General features: G+C 33.1%; 2 protein-coding genes across 5 annotated transcripts in view; one reads left to right on the top strand and one right to left on the bottom strand.

Annotated features, from left to right (window-relative positions):
• The window catches only part of col9a1b (collagen, type IX, alpha 1b), a 39,869-nt gene extending 33,104 nt beyond the window's left edge, over positions 1-6,765 (top strand). The window contains 3 exon segments of the mRNA NM_213264.2: positions 1,546-1,734; positions 2,805-2,882; positions 5,884-6,765. Coding sequence (NP_998429.2) covers positions 1,546-1,734; positions 2,805-2,882; positions 5,884-6,089 — 473 coding nt within the window. The 3' untranslated portion in view covers positions 6,090-6,765.
• Positions 6,766-9,496: 2,731 nt separating this feature from the next.
• col19a1 (collagen, type XIX, alpha 1) overlaps positions 9,497-14,640 on the bottom strand; it is a 306,597-nt gene continuing 301,453 nt past the window's right edge. For 2 of the 4 annotated variants that reach the window (NM_001442495.1, NM_001442496.1), the window contains 1 exon segment: positions 9,497-14,547. In NM_001442495.1, coding sequence (NP_001429424.1) covers positions 14,435-14,547 — 113 coding nt within the window. In that variant the 3' untranslated portion in view covers positions 9,497-14,434. 4 annotated transcript variants of the gene reach the window in all.

Below are 14,640 nucleotides of genomic sequence, written 5' to 3'. Positions count from 1 at the left end.
TCCCTGGTGCTTGTCACAGTCCTCAAGATTACACATGAATGAAGTCCCCGGTAATTGTCACTGCAGTTACTGTGGTAATTACTACTAATGTTTGAGAGAAGTGATCAAAACCGACTGGCACTATGTGCATTAAACAGTTATATTGCACACCTTTCAGCCAAAAAGCAGGCAACGGAATAATTAATTTTATACTTTAAAATGTTTGACTCTGATTGGCTGATGAACATTCTAAGCCATGCAATTATTTTCAGGGAATAGCATGGCCAAAGTAGTTCCAGGCAGGTTTAACTGCATTATAGTTCTATGTCAACATACGCTGAATCATTTCAGTTATTTCACATCCTACATTAGTCAAAAATCAAATCAAACCGAAACAGAAGGCTTTGGTTGAGATGTGTGAAAAAAACAACAACCTGTCAAATATCATGAAATGCAACATCTGAACAGTGTAGTAACCATAGTACAAAAAAAAATTGACTCCCATCCATTAAATAATTTCAAAATAATGCTGTTGCGTCACCACCTTGAGTGTGCATTATTTATCAATTATTACTTTATACAGATATTATAGACCAAAAAGACTTTTTTTTAATGGTCACTGAGCTTTAGTTTACAATGCAATAACTGTCATGCTCTGTTTAGTCTACCAAATGTGTTAACTGTGGTGTTAGACATGTCACGATTTTGCAAAGTATGATGCGATCCTCGATTAACATCTATGTTCATCCTGGAGCATCATTTCTGTTCGAAAACATAATCCATATCTATTCCCTACCCCTCAGCCTAATCATAACTGTAAATTATCCCCAAAATCAGAGGGGAATAATAGTTTGATAACAATTATTTAGAAGTGCATGACCCTAACCGTAAGCCTAAATTTAACATAAACTGTAAACTTTTCCTTTAATTCCAACTGACTGATTGGAATGTTGTTCCGGGATCAACATGGATGTTACTCCAGGAACAGGTCCTACTAGGTGAAATCAGGTTGGCGGTGGTGTTAGATTTTACAGTTTACTGTATTTTTATCATATAAATGCAGTCTTGGTTAGCAGAAAAAGCTCATATTCAAACATATATATATATATATATATATATATATATATACATACATGGTACGGGATCTATATATATATATATATATATATATATATATATATATATATATATATATATATATATATATATATATATATATATATATATATATATATATGGTATTTTTTACAAATACCAATGGCAATAGTTTTCACCAACAGTTTTCAGCAATAGCACAATAATAAAAAAAGCTCCGTCTCTAAGGTATACCTGTTTAATCCAAAATTTTACATTCAGTAATGGAAAGGTATTATGTGAGAACTAAAAGCAGGAATATGTGCATCAACCTAAAGGAGGCGCCGTAGCATTATTACAGAACGCCGTAAGTATGCAGTGCTAATTAGTGAAAGCAACATCAAAATCAGTGGAGAAATGAAATGAAAACTGTAGCGCTAATAGCGGGGGAACATCGGCACTCATTAGTGCGTTTGCTCTTTGTGCTTTCAGAGCAGTTGGCACAGTTGGCTGCCAGTCTGAGGAGACCAGAGTCTGGAGCAGTTGGACTACCAGGCAAACCTGGACCTCCGGGACCTCCCGGGCCCCAAGGTGACAGTGGTTTCCCGGGGCATGCAGGATCCAGAGGATTGCCGGGACTTAAAGGGCCTCCGGGACTGATGGGTGTCAAGGGGCCAAAAGGTCAGTCATTATGGGACATTATGATTCATTATGAGTTCAGGCTGCTGGTCCTGGAAGAGCAATATGTGATTTAATTGAGTATAGCATGGCCTATCAAATGGGGGATTAAAAACAGGGTAATAATTAAATCTAATTGCACAATTAATTGACAATAAAAAATGTGAGTAGTAATTATAAAAGTTCATATTATCATAAATATGCTACATTTTTGTGGATAGCATTTAATGGAATTTTATAAACCATTATTCCATCCGAATAAAAGCTTTAATGTTTGATAATTTGAGAGTGAATAATTAAATACATCACTATTAGTATTTCTTTCAGAGTAAAGTCAAGTAAAAGTTAATAAAGTCCCAGACTGTGAAAGTAACAGACTGTGATTATCAAATATTTATGATTCTGATAGTAATTTACAGTATTAATATTACATATTTAACATTTTATAGTGCTATTGTTTAAGTTAAAATACTACTACTACTATATTACTACATTGTAAAAAAAAAACCTGATAATTATGTTTGTGTTTTTTTTCTCTGTGTTTTAAGTTTATTTACCATTGTGAATTGAATTATAGGATGTTGATCTCTGTCGATGTTGAAAATTCAACTTTATGGTTCAACAAAGTGACTTTTTTTACATATTAGTAGTTTGAGATTATACAATGTATAGAAAATAATATATAGAGAAATAAGGCTGTAAAATTACATATTTGTAGCGTAAAACACAACACAAACCCAGAAAATACATCACTTTAACTATTATAAATGTTCATAAAAGTCACTTTTTCCAACATTTCAAGGTTCAAAGTTGTTGGAAGAAAGATCAAGATCCCATAATGCAATTCAAAAGTATATATAAACAAAAATACAAAACTTAAAACGCAAATTATGGAAAACTGCTAATTTACTGATATTTTTACTGCAATTATATGCCTTGTATATGTTCCTAATTTTATATTAATAATTTTAGAAAATAAAACACTTACTAAAAAACACTATCTGCAATATTTTGTCATGTGTTTAATGGAAATCAAACTAGTTGTTACGCCACTAAACGTGTGTGTGTTTCAGGTGAGATGGGAGACAGAGGAGACAGGGGTCCAACAGTTCGGGGACCCAAAGGCCAGCCGGGACCTCCTGGACTACCAGGTCAGTTCTATTTCTGTTTCTCATCTCCTACTTCCTCCTCTTGTCAAAGCCAAATCACAGTAATAATGCAAAATTGCTAGAGGTGTTAATGAATATTGTCTGCAGACCAATTGAATCTGAACCAACTCAATGCAGGAGATAAATTTAGCTCTGTCCTGGTGATAGACTTTTGAAAGCAAAGTTAAATTGGTGTTAAATGAAGCTGTCAGACGTTTGATGAATTGGAGGTTTATAAAAAGCTTCTGTTTTCTGTGTGTGTCAATGACACTTACTGTCAGGCCAATGGAGCTGTCTCTTTAAATAAGGTTTTCTTATGCAGTCGTTAACTTGTGCTCTGATTGTAAGAGGCAGATATATTATATATATTATATATATTATATTTTTAAATATGTAATTCCATGAAATCTCTTTCCGCTATAGAAATAAAAAAAAATAAAACAGATAATGATGAGTGCGATCTCACAATTCTGAAAAGCTTGTATCTTAAATCAATGTGAGTTTACTGTATATGTTACATCAATTTCTGGTTATTTTTTCCATTTACAATCCAAAGGCATTCACATAAATTGTGAAATGTAAACAGAAATGTGAATTTAACAAAGATATATGTTTTAACATTTTAACGTAAACTCAAAATTCTGAGGCAAAAGAAAAAAAAAACTGAGATGTAAACTGAAAGATGTAAATAAAAAAATAAAAATAAATAAAATTGCAAGAATTTCTGATGTAAACTTCTCAACAACCCCGAGTAAAAAATATGAGAGAAAATTAAGTATTTATCTTTTTATATTATGTTGCAAAGAAGAAAAGCTTATATATAAAATCATCTTTCCCTTCACAATCCAAAAGGATATAGGCAAAATTCAGAAATGTGAACAGAATTCTAAAAAAAACTTAATAGTGAGGTAAACTCAAAATTCTGAGGCAAAATAGAAAAAACTGTGAGATGTAAACTAAAAAAAGTTTAAATTGAAATTAAGATGTATATTAAAATAATAAAAAAATAAGTAAAATTGTGAGATTCTGAAAAAAGGAAGACTGTGAGATAAAATATGTATTTATATTTTTATTATTTTGTTGCCAAAGGTTTCCCAGTGATGGGTTGCGGCTGGAAGGGCATCTGCTGTATAAGTTGCCAGTTCATTCCGCTGTGGCAACTCCAGATTAATAAAGGGACTAAGCCGAAAAGAAAATGAATGAATGAATGTTGCAAAAGGGATAATTAGATCAATTTATAGATTAAAATACTCACAATTACCTGCCAACCAAGTTGCAACCATGATATAAAATAAAAAGTCAGAGAAAAAAGTTTGGTCCCGCTTTATATTAAGTGCCCTTAACTACTATGTACTTGCATCAGAAAATAAATACTGTGTTCACAATGAATTGAAGAACACTTCAGGTGCTCTTGAGGTGGGATAGGGGTGGGGTTAGGGATATGGTTGGTGGTATGGGTAGGTTTAAGGGTGGGTAAGGGGTAAGTTATGGACAAAAGTGTTATTAAAGCTGTAATTACAGAAATTGAGCACAAATGTTATTACATGCATTTAATCAACCACAAGTACACTGTAAATACACGTATTTACACAATAAACACATTTTAACAAATGATCATCTTTATACATACTGATCAAATTTCAGTACATATACGGCTGGGTGATTAATCAAAAAGTAATCAAAATCGACATTCAGAACCAATAATCAGTCTATTTTCTTTCAGGTCAACTTTTTTATTACTTACCGCTCGTGGACTCACGTTACCCTGCTCTGTTTGTTACTGTCATGTTACTTTACACTACATTGAAGATTGACAAAGCTGCTCCATTGATGCTTTGATACAGCATACTTTCAATTACATTAAAATTATTATTTAAATTAAAACATGATGAAGATGCAAGAAATAAACTGTTTAAAATATTATTTACAGGATATACAAGAGTTATTTGATTTAGAAAAGAAACTGCTTATTTTCTATTTTTAATATGAAAAACACTGAAAATAATTTATTTTGTTTTCAAAAGTGCAAGTTATTCATTTTCACTATTATAAGAAAAAGTGACAGTTAGTTTTGGACAGTGTGTGTGTTTTAATTTCAGCTTTTCAACATTGATGTTCAATAAATAATCATAGATAGTAGATAGTGTGTGTTTCCTTTAATTATTTAATGCACCCTTCATTAAAAAATCTCTCACTTGTAATATGTGAGCATATTTACTGTACAAAACCTGTCAGTGAACTATGAGGGTAAATAAATAAATAAATAAATAAATAATCGGAATAGAGTTAAAATGTTCAATAAATCGAGATTTTGATTTTAGGCCAAATTGTCCAGCCCTAGGTACACATTAATATCAAAGGGAAGCAAAAGTTTTTTATTCAAAAAAATTTTTTTTTTTTTTTGGTATTTTTTTCTCAATATAATCCCAGTTTCATTTAAAAAGCTAAAAAATGTTGGAAGTATTTAATGAAATCTGCCATTAAAAACTTCAAACCTTAAAAAGCAACAAACCTGTATGACTTCAACCAAATAAAGATGATGGCTGTAGGTCAAACACATATGAACAGTTCAAAAAAACATAATGTAAACTAAAACTGTAAGATTGAAACTAATTTATTTAGATTTTTCTAATTCTGAAAAGAAATGAGAAATTCTGATGTTAAATTCAACAACCCTAATTAAAAATGTGTGGGAAAATATGTATTTATCTTAAAATAAATAAGCATAATAAGATAATTAATTTACTGGATAAAATACAGACAATTACTTTTGTCAAATTGACAAGTTGCAACCATTATATAAACTATTCAGAGACAAAGAGGTAACAGATTTTTTTTTCTCATAAAATAATCCCATACTTTAATTTAAAAAGCAACAAAAACGTGAAGTAATTAACAAAATCCGCCATTCAAAATTTGTTTCGTTTGACGTTAATGTCAAATACATAATGGACAGTCCAAAAATACAGTATATAAAAATGACTGACCTGTTGCTGTCTTGCAGGTGAACCTGGAATACCAGGATATGGTCAAGATGGACGTGATGGAGAACGTGGTCCACCTGGATCTCCAGGTCAGCCAGGTGTTCCTGGACCACCCGGTTCGGCCGGACCACCAGGCTACTGCGATCCTTCAGCCTGTAATCTAAGCGCAGGGGCCGCACACCAATCCCTCAAAGACTCTAGCATGAAAGGACCAGGCGGAAACTAAACACCAGACCTCAAGACTCTCTCAGAGACTCCGTTACAGATATAGTTTAACCACAGCTGTAATGCCTAAAACATTTCAACATACTCCAAGGTCCAGAAAATGTCTACTTTTCTAGTTCCAAACAAATAAGAGACTTTTTTTGTCCACCTGATGTTGTCAACTAGTTCAAATGAACTTTGACAGAACTTATTGTTCTCCTGAAAGCCATTACGTTTCCCCCCTCAGCTCATATTTTAAACTGCTCTAGGAAGTGAACAAACATCAATGCGGTCTTCAGACCTGAGGCCTTTTTCATTTCTGTGTGCCAAAGATAAACCTGACAGAAATATTGATGGTGCTCCAAGTTTATAACCAACGAGAAATGGCTGCCAAAGACCTGCTGTCTGAAATAAAAAGGAGAGAGAATATATAGAGAAATGCTGCCATATATCCTGTACATCTATGTAAATGATTTGATTGTGGTTTAGTAAGAAATTCACCCCATTGCTAAAGAACATCAGTGTGATTTATTGTGGGTTTGAAGGCGCTGTATGTGATTTATACACATGAGGAATGCAAATGTGTTGTTTCATGGTTTTTCTATTTATTTTACATAGGTGTTCGATGTCAAAGTTTGTACAGAGATCCAAGGGAAACTAGTTTGAATAAATATGAAGGTTTTTATATGAATTCAAAATAAACATAGGACGGTCTCTCTTTTGACTGCACTTGCCTGACTGCACTTACCGCAGCTCTTTTCACACTCATTTCTCACTTTAATAACTCATTACATGCCAGTGGTAAAATGTTGGCACAAACACATTCAGATTGCTCTTTCGGTGTAGATGCTAATTTAAAAATGCTGGCAAATCACACTCTGCAATTACTCAAGAACAGAGGACTCGCGTTGCATGATAAAATGCTTTAAAAATGAGTTTAGTTTTGTGATAAAAATGGAAACTGAATTCCACAGTTAACAGGATTTATCGAGGAAGGTGAAATGTGAGAATTGCATTAATGTTAATACTGTAATAAAACAATGAACATGAATGTAAACTACTGAATGCAAATTAATCAGTTAAATTATGGAAATATTAGGATAAGCATTTAACTTATGAAGCCTCAAATAGGATTCAAGAGATCATATTCACAATTTGCATTTTGTTTATTTGCCTTTTAATGCCACACCAGCTTCTATTGCTATTTTCATGGCTCATTTTATTGTATTTCAGAATGATGATTTAGAAAAGAAAAGTAAAGAAAAAAAGAAAGAACATTTTGGAGGATATTCTCCTGAAAACAAAAACATGGCTACCATTCTGGAATAACATTTAACCACAAATAAGTTCCGTCTGGTCACATTTGAACATCCTATTAATAAATATTACATGTTGACACCAAAATACTTTTCTCAAAGTGTATTAATTAATATATCACATTTTTTAATTAACTAAACGTCTTTTTACATCTTTTATTTATATATTTTGTTATTTTAACTTTTATATTTGCAATATCAGTAGTTTTAAGCTTTTGCATACCATTTGAAACTAACTATTCTGCATGGTAGGCTAATATACTGTCCCCCATTCAGTTTAACATCACTGTGTTTTACTATACTTGAAGGTCGGGGTATATTCTGGCAAACCGTTTCCCAATCACGTTTTGCAATCGGCAAAGCAGAACGTAGCACACACCCACGACCAGTGCAAAAACTCAAGATCCCAAACGCCCCCCAGAGCCCACTCCAAAACACTGTCAGCCAGAAAAGAGTAAAGCCCGTCAAAGAAAGAACCATGAGGGTGAAACAAGTCAGATTACCTGTCTTTTTCACAGGTGAGACGACAGCATAACAGTTCAACTCTACAAAGGTGTGGACGAAAAAGGTTGCCGTTTTCTGGTAAGTTGAAATACAAAAACAGTTCCGTTTTAAATTGTAGCTGTTGTTAGCCTATTCATAAAGTTTCACAACAACAACACAATGTAATACATAAACACAATCCATTCAAAACAAATAATCCAATGCAAACACGTCGCCATTTTGAGACCGTTTGACTGTATTTGCATTAAGCACTGCCTACGCCACTCCTTATGTTTTCTCTTTTCCCTTTGCAGACGTTTTATTTCGTTCTAGCATATTTTTTTGTTCTTTTCTTGTACTGTTTCACTAGCTGCAGTACTGCTTGAAACGAACTGAATTGAAAATCAACTGAATCGATTTCACAAAATGATTCACACCTGCAGGGTTGCAGGGTTAAAAAAAAAAAAATCCTGCATAATGACTTCGCAAATGCCGCTCTTTAAGAGTTTATTTGTTATTTTAAAGACTTTAAAATAACAAATAATGGCTTGCAATCACTGTACTTGCTATTGTGTATGCTAAATTTTGCTGACAGAAGTAATATATATATATATATATATATATATATATATATATATATATATATATATATATAAACAAATAAAATATTTTTAAACTGGGCATAAAATTGATTCTAATAAAATAGCAGAAATCTAACCACAAATTAACTACATACAGTATGGGCAACTCCAAAACAAATGATAATGTGTTTCTGTAGACCACAAATGTACAGCATGTATCAATTTCACAATGGCACCTGCTTGCAAGAAAGTAATCACTGGGATAATATTTATAAATAAGTTTGAAAGAAATTTCTTTTACTTTATTTGTTATTATTTATTCAATTTTGAGCCATAACAAATCATTAGCTATTCTATTAAAAGTCATTATGCGAGTTCTAGAAACAACATGCCTTTGAAAAAGAGTTCAAATTTGTTGATTAATATTTTTAAAAGAGGATGAAAAAGAAGATTCTTAATGCAGTGCTTTTTGTTTGGTCTGATACCCACTATATATCGTACCGTAAAACAGCTCGTTGTGCCGCTTGATGTTGTAAACTGACTTTTTAATATTTGTTTGTAGAGCGAGCAGTTTGACCACTTTCTGCGTATTTATTAATCCTAGCCATTTCTTCCCCAGGCAGCTGAATCAGAAGTTCTAAAACAATTGCAAAAACGAACGCACTTCCGCATTGAAGATTAAGATGTACAGCAACACTTGCGAGTGCTTGAGAATGTGCGGCCTGAACTGAGACTGAAGAGTAGTTGCTGAATAAAGTTGTTACATTTATTTGTGCTGTAAAATATTCTCATAGTTTGTAATTTTATAAATTTACATTTGAACCACTGATGACAATGACTGTTTTGACAATGATCTTACCTTTCTGCACTTTGAATATTGCAGGACACTGTCTATGGAGTATCAGAGCTCTCGGATTTCATCAAAATAATTGTGTTAGAAGATGAAAGAAGGTCTTGCGTGTTTGGAATGACACAAGGGTCATCGCTTAGGTGAACCGTTCTGTTGCATAATACAGACACACACACACCACTAGAGTGTTTCACAATGCATGTTAAATTAAGGACATTTATTTAAATGATTTACAGATATGTAAAATATGCAAACCAAATGCATCTACAAGACCAAGCACAAAAGAAAATGCTAATAAACTGACACACAATGCATGTGTGCTACTGTATCTGACCACAGTGAGCATTTGTCATATTGAAAACAGAGCCACACTGAAACACAGTCCTCCTCCAGATGATCCATCAGGTGATGCAGTGCATATCAGGTAGATGTGGGCTTTTGTCTTAAGACTGTCCTTCAAGTAAGTCCACAGTATTAGCCCTTGAGAAACATATTGTATCCATGCTACATGTCATTAATAATAGCCCATTTATGTAAAAGAATAATAAAAAAAGAAACAGAACTACTATTAAAGGTAAATATGAAGTCATGCCAACTCTGAGATGCTTACTTGGAAGGATTTTAGACAATCGTTTTCACCAAAATAGTCTTAAGACCTGAAACCATCAATATTTCAGCTCTCAGCAGAGGTAATCTGGTACATATAAAAATAAAAACAGTAAAACTTTATAATTAATAAAAATAAAACAGCAAAAACCTAACAAGGGTTTGCTTTGTCACACTTAATCCTATGTGCAAAATGAAAGGAAGAAAGGGAGGAAGAAAAAAAGAAAAAAAAGAAAAAATGCACACTGGGGGTCAAAAGTCTGGAATAATAATGCTTAAAAAATAAATATTGCTTCTGATTAAGGCTAAATACAAAACAATAGTACTTTCATATGTTACTCTAATTAATATTATTAATTCTAACTATTATTAATATTTTGCTTCGAGGAGTAAAGCTGCAAAAACATTTGCAGTGATTCACTAATAGTGAACATCTAGATGTGTCCAGAGCAGTGTTGGCTAAATTACTTAAAAAAAAAAAAGTACATATTACACGATAAATACTTTGTCTAAAAAGTAACTTAGTTACTCAATACGTAATTTAATTACTTAACTCAATATTACAAATCCACATAAATCCCAATGCAAAGACAATAAAAATTCAACTTTATATTATTTACATTTGAGTCAAACTGTTTTATTAAACAAAAATTAACATTTATCATTAACAACTTATTTTTTTATATACAGTGGGGAAATAAGTATTGAATATGTCACAATATTTCAAAAAAACCCCCCATATTTCTAAAGATGCTGTTGACTTGAAATTTTGGTAGGTTGGTAACAACCAAAGAAATCTATATTTGCAAAATATATGCAAAAAACAAAACAAAAAACAAATAAATTTTTAAATGAAGTTATGTGTAATAAAATGCAAGGAATAAGTATTGAACACATGAAGAAAGGGAGGTTTAGAAAGGCAGTGAAAGCCCAGACAGCAACTAAAATATCTCAGTAGTACCTCTGCCCTTTCTCAATGTAAATGAATATTAGCTGCTTCAGTCCAACATCTACATTAGCAGGATGAGGAAGATAAAACCAGGGTGGACATTTCAGCAAGACAATGATCTAAAAAACAACCAAGGAAACTCTCAAATGCTTTCAGAGAAAGAAAAACAAGCTGTAGAATGGCCCAGCCAATCACCTGACTGGAATACAATAGAAAAGCAAAATAAAGATCAGATTTGAGACAAGACCCACAGAACCATTAGGATTTTGAAACTGTCGAAGTTTGTGAGAAAAACCTCAGCTGAGCAATTCATGTGACTTCATTCTTCAGATGAGGCGTCCTTAAGCTGCCATCACCAAAAAAGCCTTTTCAATACAGTACTAAATACGTTTTTAACTATTTTTTTCAGATTCAAAAAAATATATTGTTATATTTTAATATTGTATTGTTTGGGCTTTTACCAAAATCTGGTTCGATGTGACGTCAACATTTCCTTTAGAAATATTATTCCCAAGAAAAAAAAAACATGACATGTTTAATAATGTAGTTTTATTTAGATGAAAAATATTATTATTCAGCAAAATATATTTTTAATCATAAAAAAACAAAATTACTCTGCTTCTCAGAATTGATTTATATGGAACGATTGAATTTATGCCTAGTATTTAAGCAAGTAACTAATTAAATAACATAAATATAAAAAGTAATCCCTTACCTAATTTTTTTTCAGCAGAAAAGTAATTTAATTACAGTAACCAGTTAATTTGAGACTAATTACACCCAACACTGCTCCAACAACGCAACATTTAGATTCATACTTAAATATATGTTGCGCTCTTTCCTCCCAATAACAAAAAAGCAACACTAAAGAAAGCATCTGTTCAATATGGATTTGTTTTGCAGTTTGTAAAAGCTCGGCAATTCACAGACATCATGTCAACAGAATTAAAATTGCAATAAATGCAGTCTTGGCGAGTGTGAGACACCAAACGTCTACATAATTGACCCCAGTGTACTAAAAGAAAACAGGAAGAAAGAAACTCAGGAAGAAAGAAGAAAGCAGCACAAACCAAAATGCAAAACATCACAAAACTGTTCTCCATCCACCACTCAAGAACTGTTCATCTTCCCAACAGAGAGTCAAACGATTCAATGACTTGTACAGTAAAATCTCAAGATAAACACAATAAATAAAATGTGAATCCGGACTACAATAAATAAAGACCTGAATTACAAAAAACATGGTCTTAAGACACACTGCTGCCCATGAAATGTAAGGTTTGATAATATGACGGTTTGCCATTTGTGAATATGATATTGACAAATATGTTGTCTTATAAAAAAATATTCAAGTAACATGGAAGGACGCTTTTCACACGAAGCCAAAGATAAATATGCAAATAAAAAAGCAATTCACATCTTTTTTTTCTTTTTTTTTCCGAAAATCAAACCTAGTAGAGACCAAAATATACATACTACACCATTATGGAGGTGTTCAAACAGTCTGAATAAAGGAAAATTCCTTTATTTCCCTGTAAACAATTAAAGCTTATTAATGTCATGAGCAGTTTTGACCTCACCAGCCACACGGCAACATCGCTATTATTATTATTATTTCAATTATTACTATTTGCTGTGTTTGGTCAAACATTTACATAAAAGTAGGAGACCATATTTAAAATTAGGAGATTCTCTTACCCATTTTAAACACAAAATGAACAACTTTTAGATAAAAAAGAGAGATATTAAAGGGTCATGAAACACCAAAATACATTTTTTTGAGATGTTGACAATCATATATGTGTCATATATGTGTATTAAGACACATAAATTTCACCAAAAAAACCCTGAAAATTGGTTGTTTGTGTTATTTCGAGCAAATTCGTTCTTCTGGTTCAAACATAAAATTTGACGCTGCATCACCATGATGAGATCATTGTGTAAAATCCAGCAGGGAGATTGGCTGTATGTACCGGCCAATACGTGATGTCTTTGAGTTTTCATCATTTAATTCATGGGAAAGACTTGGTTCAAACCAATCAGCGCGCTCTATTGTGAATGAGGTGCTACTTCATTAATATGCACGATATAGCTTTGAAGACTGTTTTTACTTGTACAGTGTTCAGACCACTGAGAGGTTGTGTTGCCTAATTAAATTTGTGGAAAAAAAGAAATATTTGGAGACATGGGTTGCGTATGATTTTTGCCGCATTTTGTGACTGTATAGTCCATACACACAGCTGTTTGATGTTACTGTTTGCATCTACCGAGTCTCTGCATTAAGAAATGCAGAGTATTTTTTTTCTTCCAATCGTCGTGCAATATCAAAAATTCCATTAAAACAACACTCTTCCAGCAGTTCCTCGCATCCAATATCTCGTTTGTCACAGGGGGCATGCATGAAATGTTCGTAAATGAAAGTGAAAGGGCCTAACTGCAGTTAAATTCGACAAATTAAGAATGAAACACCCGAAATTACGGGAAAAAACAGGATGATAAAAGGAACATTCAAAAAGTCTCAGGTAAACTCATTTATTATATTATTGTCTTATTCAAATTAAGGCAAATAATTTGATTACTGATGTCCATGTAAATGTAGTCACTGTCTCTCCTGTGTTTGTATTGTTTTTGCCGCTATGAAAATCCACGCGTGCACATGCTGAAACTCCCCTTTTCATGCAAAAACTTCCCTCTTTCGCCACTCGACACTCCCACCTAAACAAAGCTGGACTCACTCACTTGCCTGACTTTTGTCAGTCTAGAGGTGTAAAAACACCCGGCGGAGAAATGAGGGGGTTTGTGGTTCATGACCCTTTAATAATAATTGCAAATTGATCAATTATGGTGGTTAGAGAAATAATGATGATGTTAAAATCTAAAATAAATAATAAACACACAAATATAAATTGCTTATATTTTCAATTATTTTTTTGTTTCATTTAGTAATTATACATTTTAGTTGAATTTTGAAATGTATAATGATTAATGAGAAAGATGAATAATTGTACTAGTGGTCTCAGAGGTTATATGAGTGCTCCATTATATATGCATCATCAGTGCGGCTGATAAATATGACAATAACTTACTCCCTTCATGAGCAATGTTCTTCCTGAAAGGACTGAAAGTACATTGCTTTTTAAATATTTTCAAAAGTAAATGTCTGAAAAGCAATTAAAATGTCTGTTATTTACACGAGCTTTTCTACATTAGATTGCATAGCGGCATCACAATTTAATGAAAACTACTTCACGTCAGCTTGAAGAAAAGAAGCGAATGTAAATAAAATTCTCATTTCACCTGCATTGCATTGACCGCACCGCCTCAGTCGCTTGTGATTAGTGTATCGATGGCATTTGAATTCTCATGTCATATCCGCAAAACACGAGTAAATGCATTGGTCACAACTATGGGAAATGAAGCGGAGAGAAATGATGAAATGACATCAGCGGTAATGGCTGCTCTGCGGGGATGAGGTTTGCTTGTTTCTTCTCCTCCAGGAGGCATCCTACACTTGTTTTTATTAGGATTGTAGATGAGCTGCTTCGCTTGATCTAATCAGCATTGATGAGGGTGTGTCAGTTTCTAGCCATCCCTTCTACCATAAGGGTGGAAGCAGTCGCTGGGGTTACATCTTCCATGCGGACCCGGGGGCCCCGGGGGACCTGAAGGCCCCTGGGGTCCTAATCCAACTGGACCTGGTGACAAATTAAAAGCAGGAAGTAAAGGATTAGTGGCCGTTCGCACAGAATGCAGTTTTCCTCTCCAATGTGCTACTTTTTTTTGTTTTT

This window comes from Danio rerio, chromosome 13, assembly GCF_052040795.2.
Source record: "Danio rerio strain M-AB ecotype USA chromosome 13, GRCz13ab, whole genome shotgun sequence".
In the NCBI taxonomy this organism is placed as follows: domain Eukaryota; kingdom Metazoa; phylum Chordata; class Actinopteri; order Cypriniformes; family Danionidae; genus Danio; species Danio rerio.
This window is presented reverse-complemented; position numbering and strand designations above follow the sequence as displayed.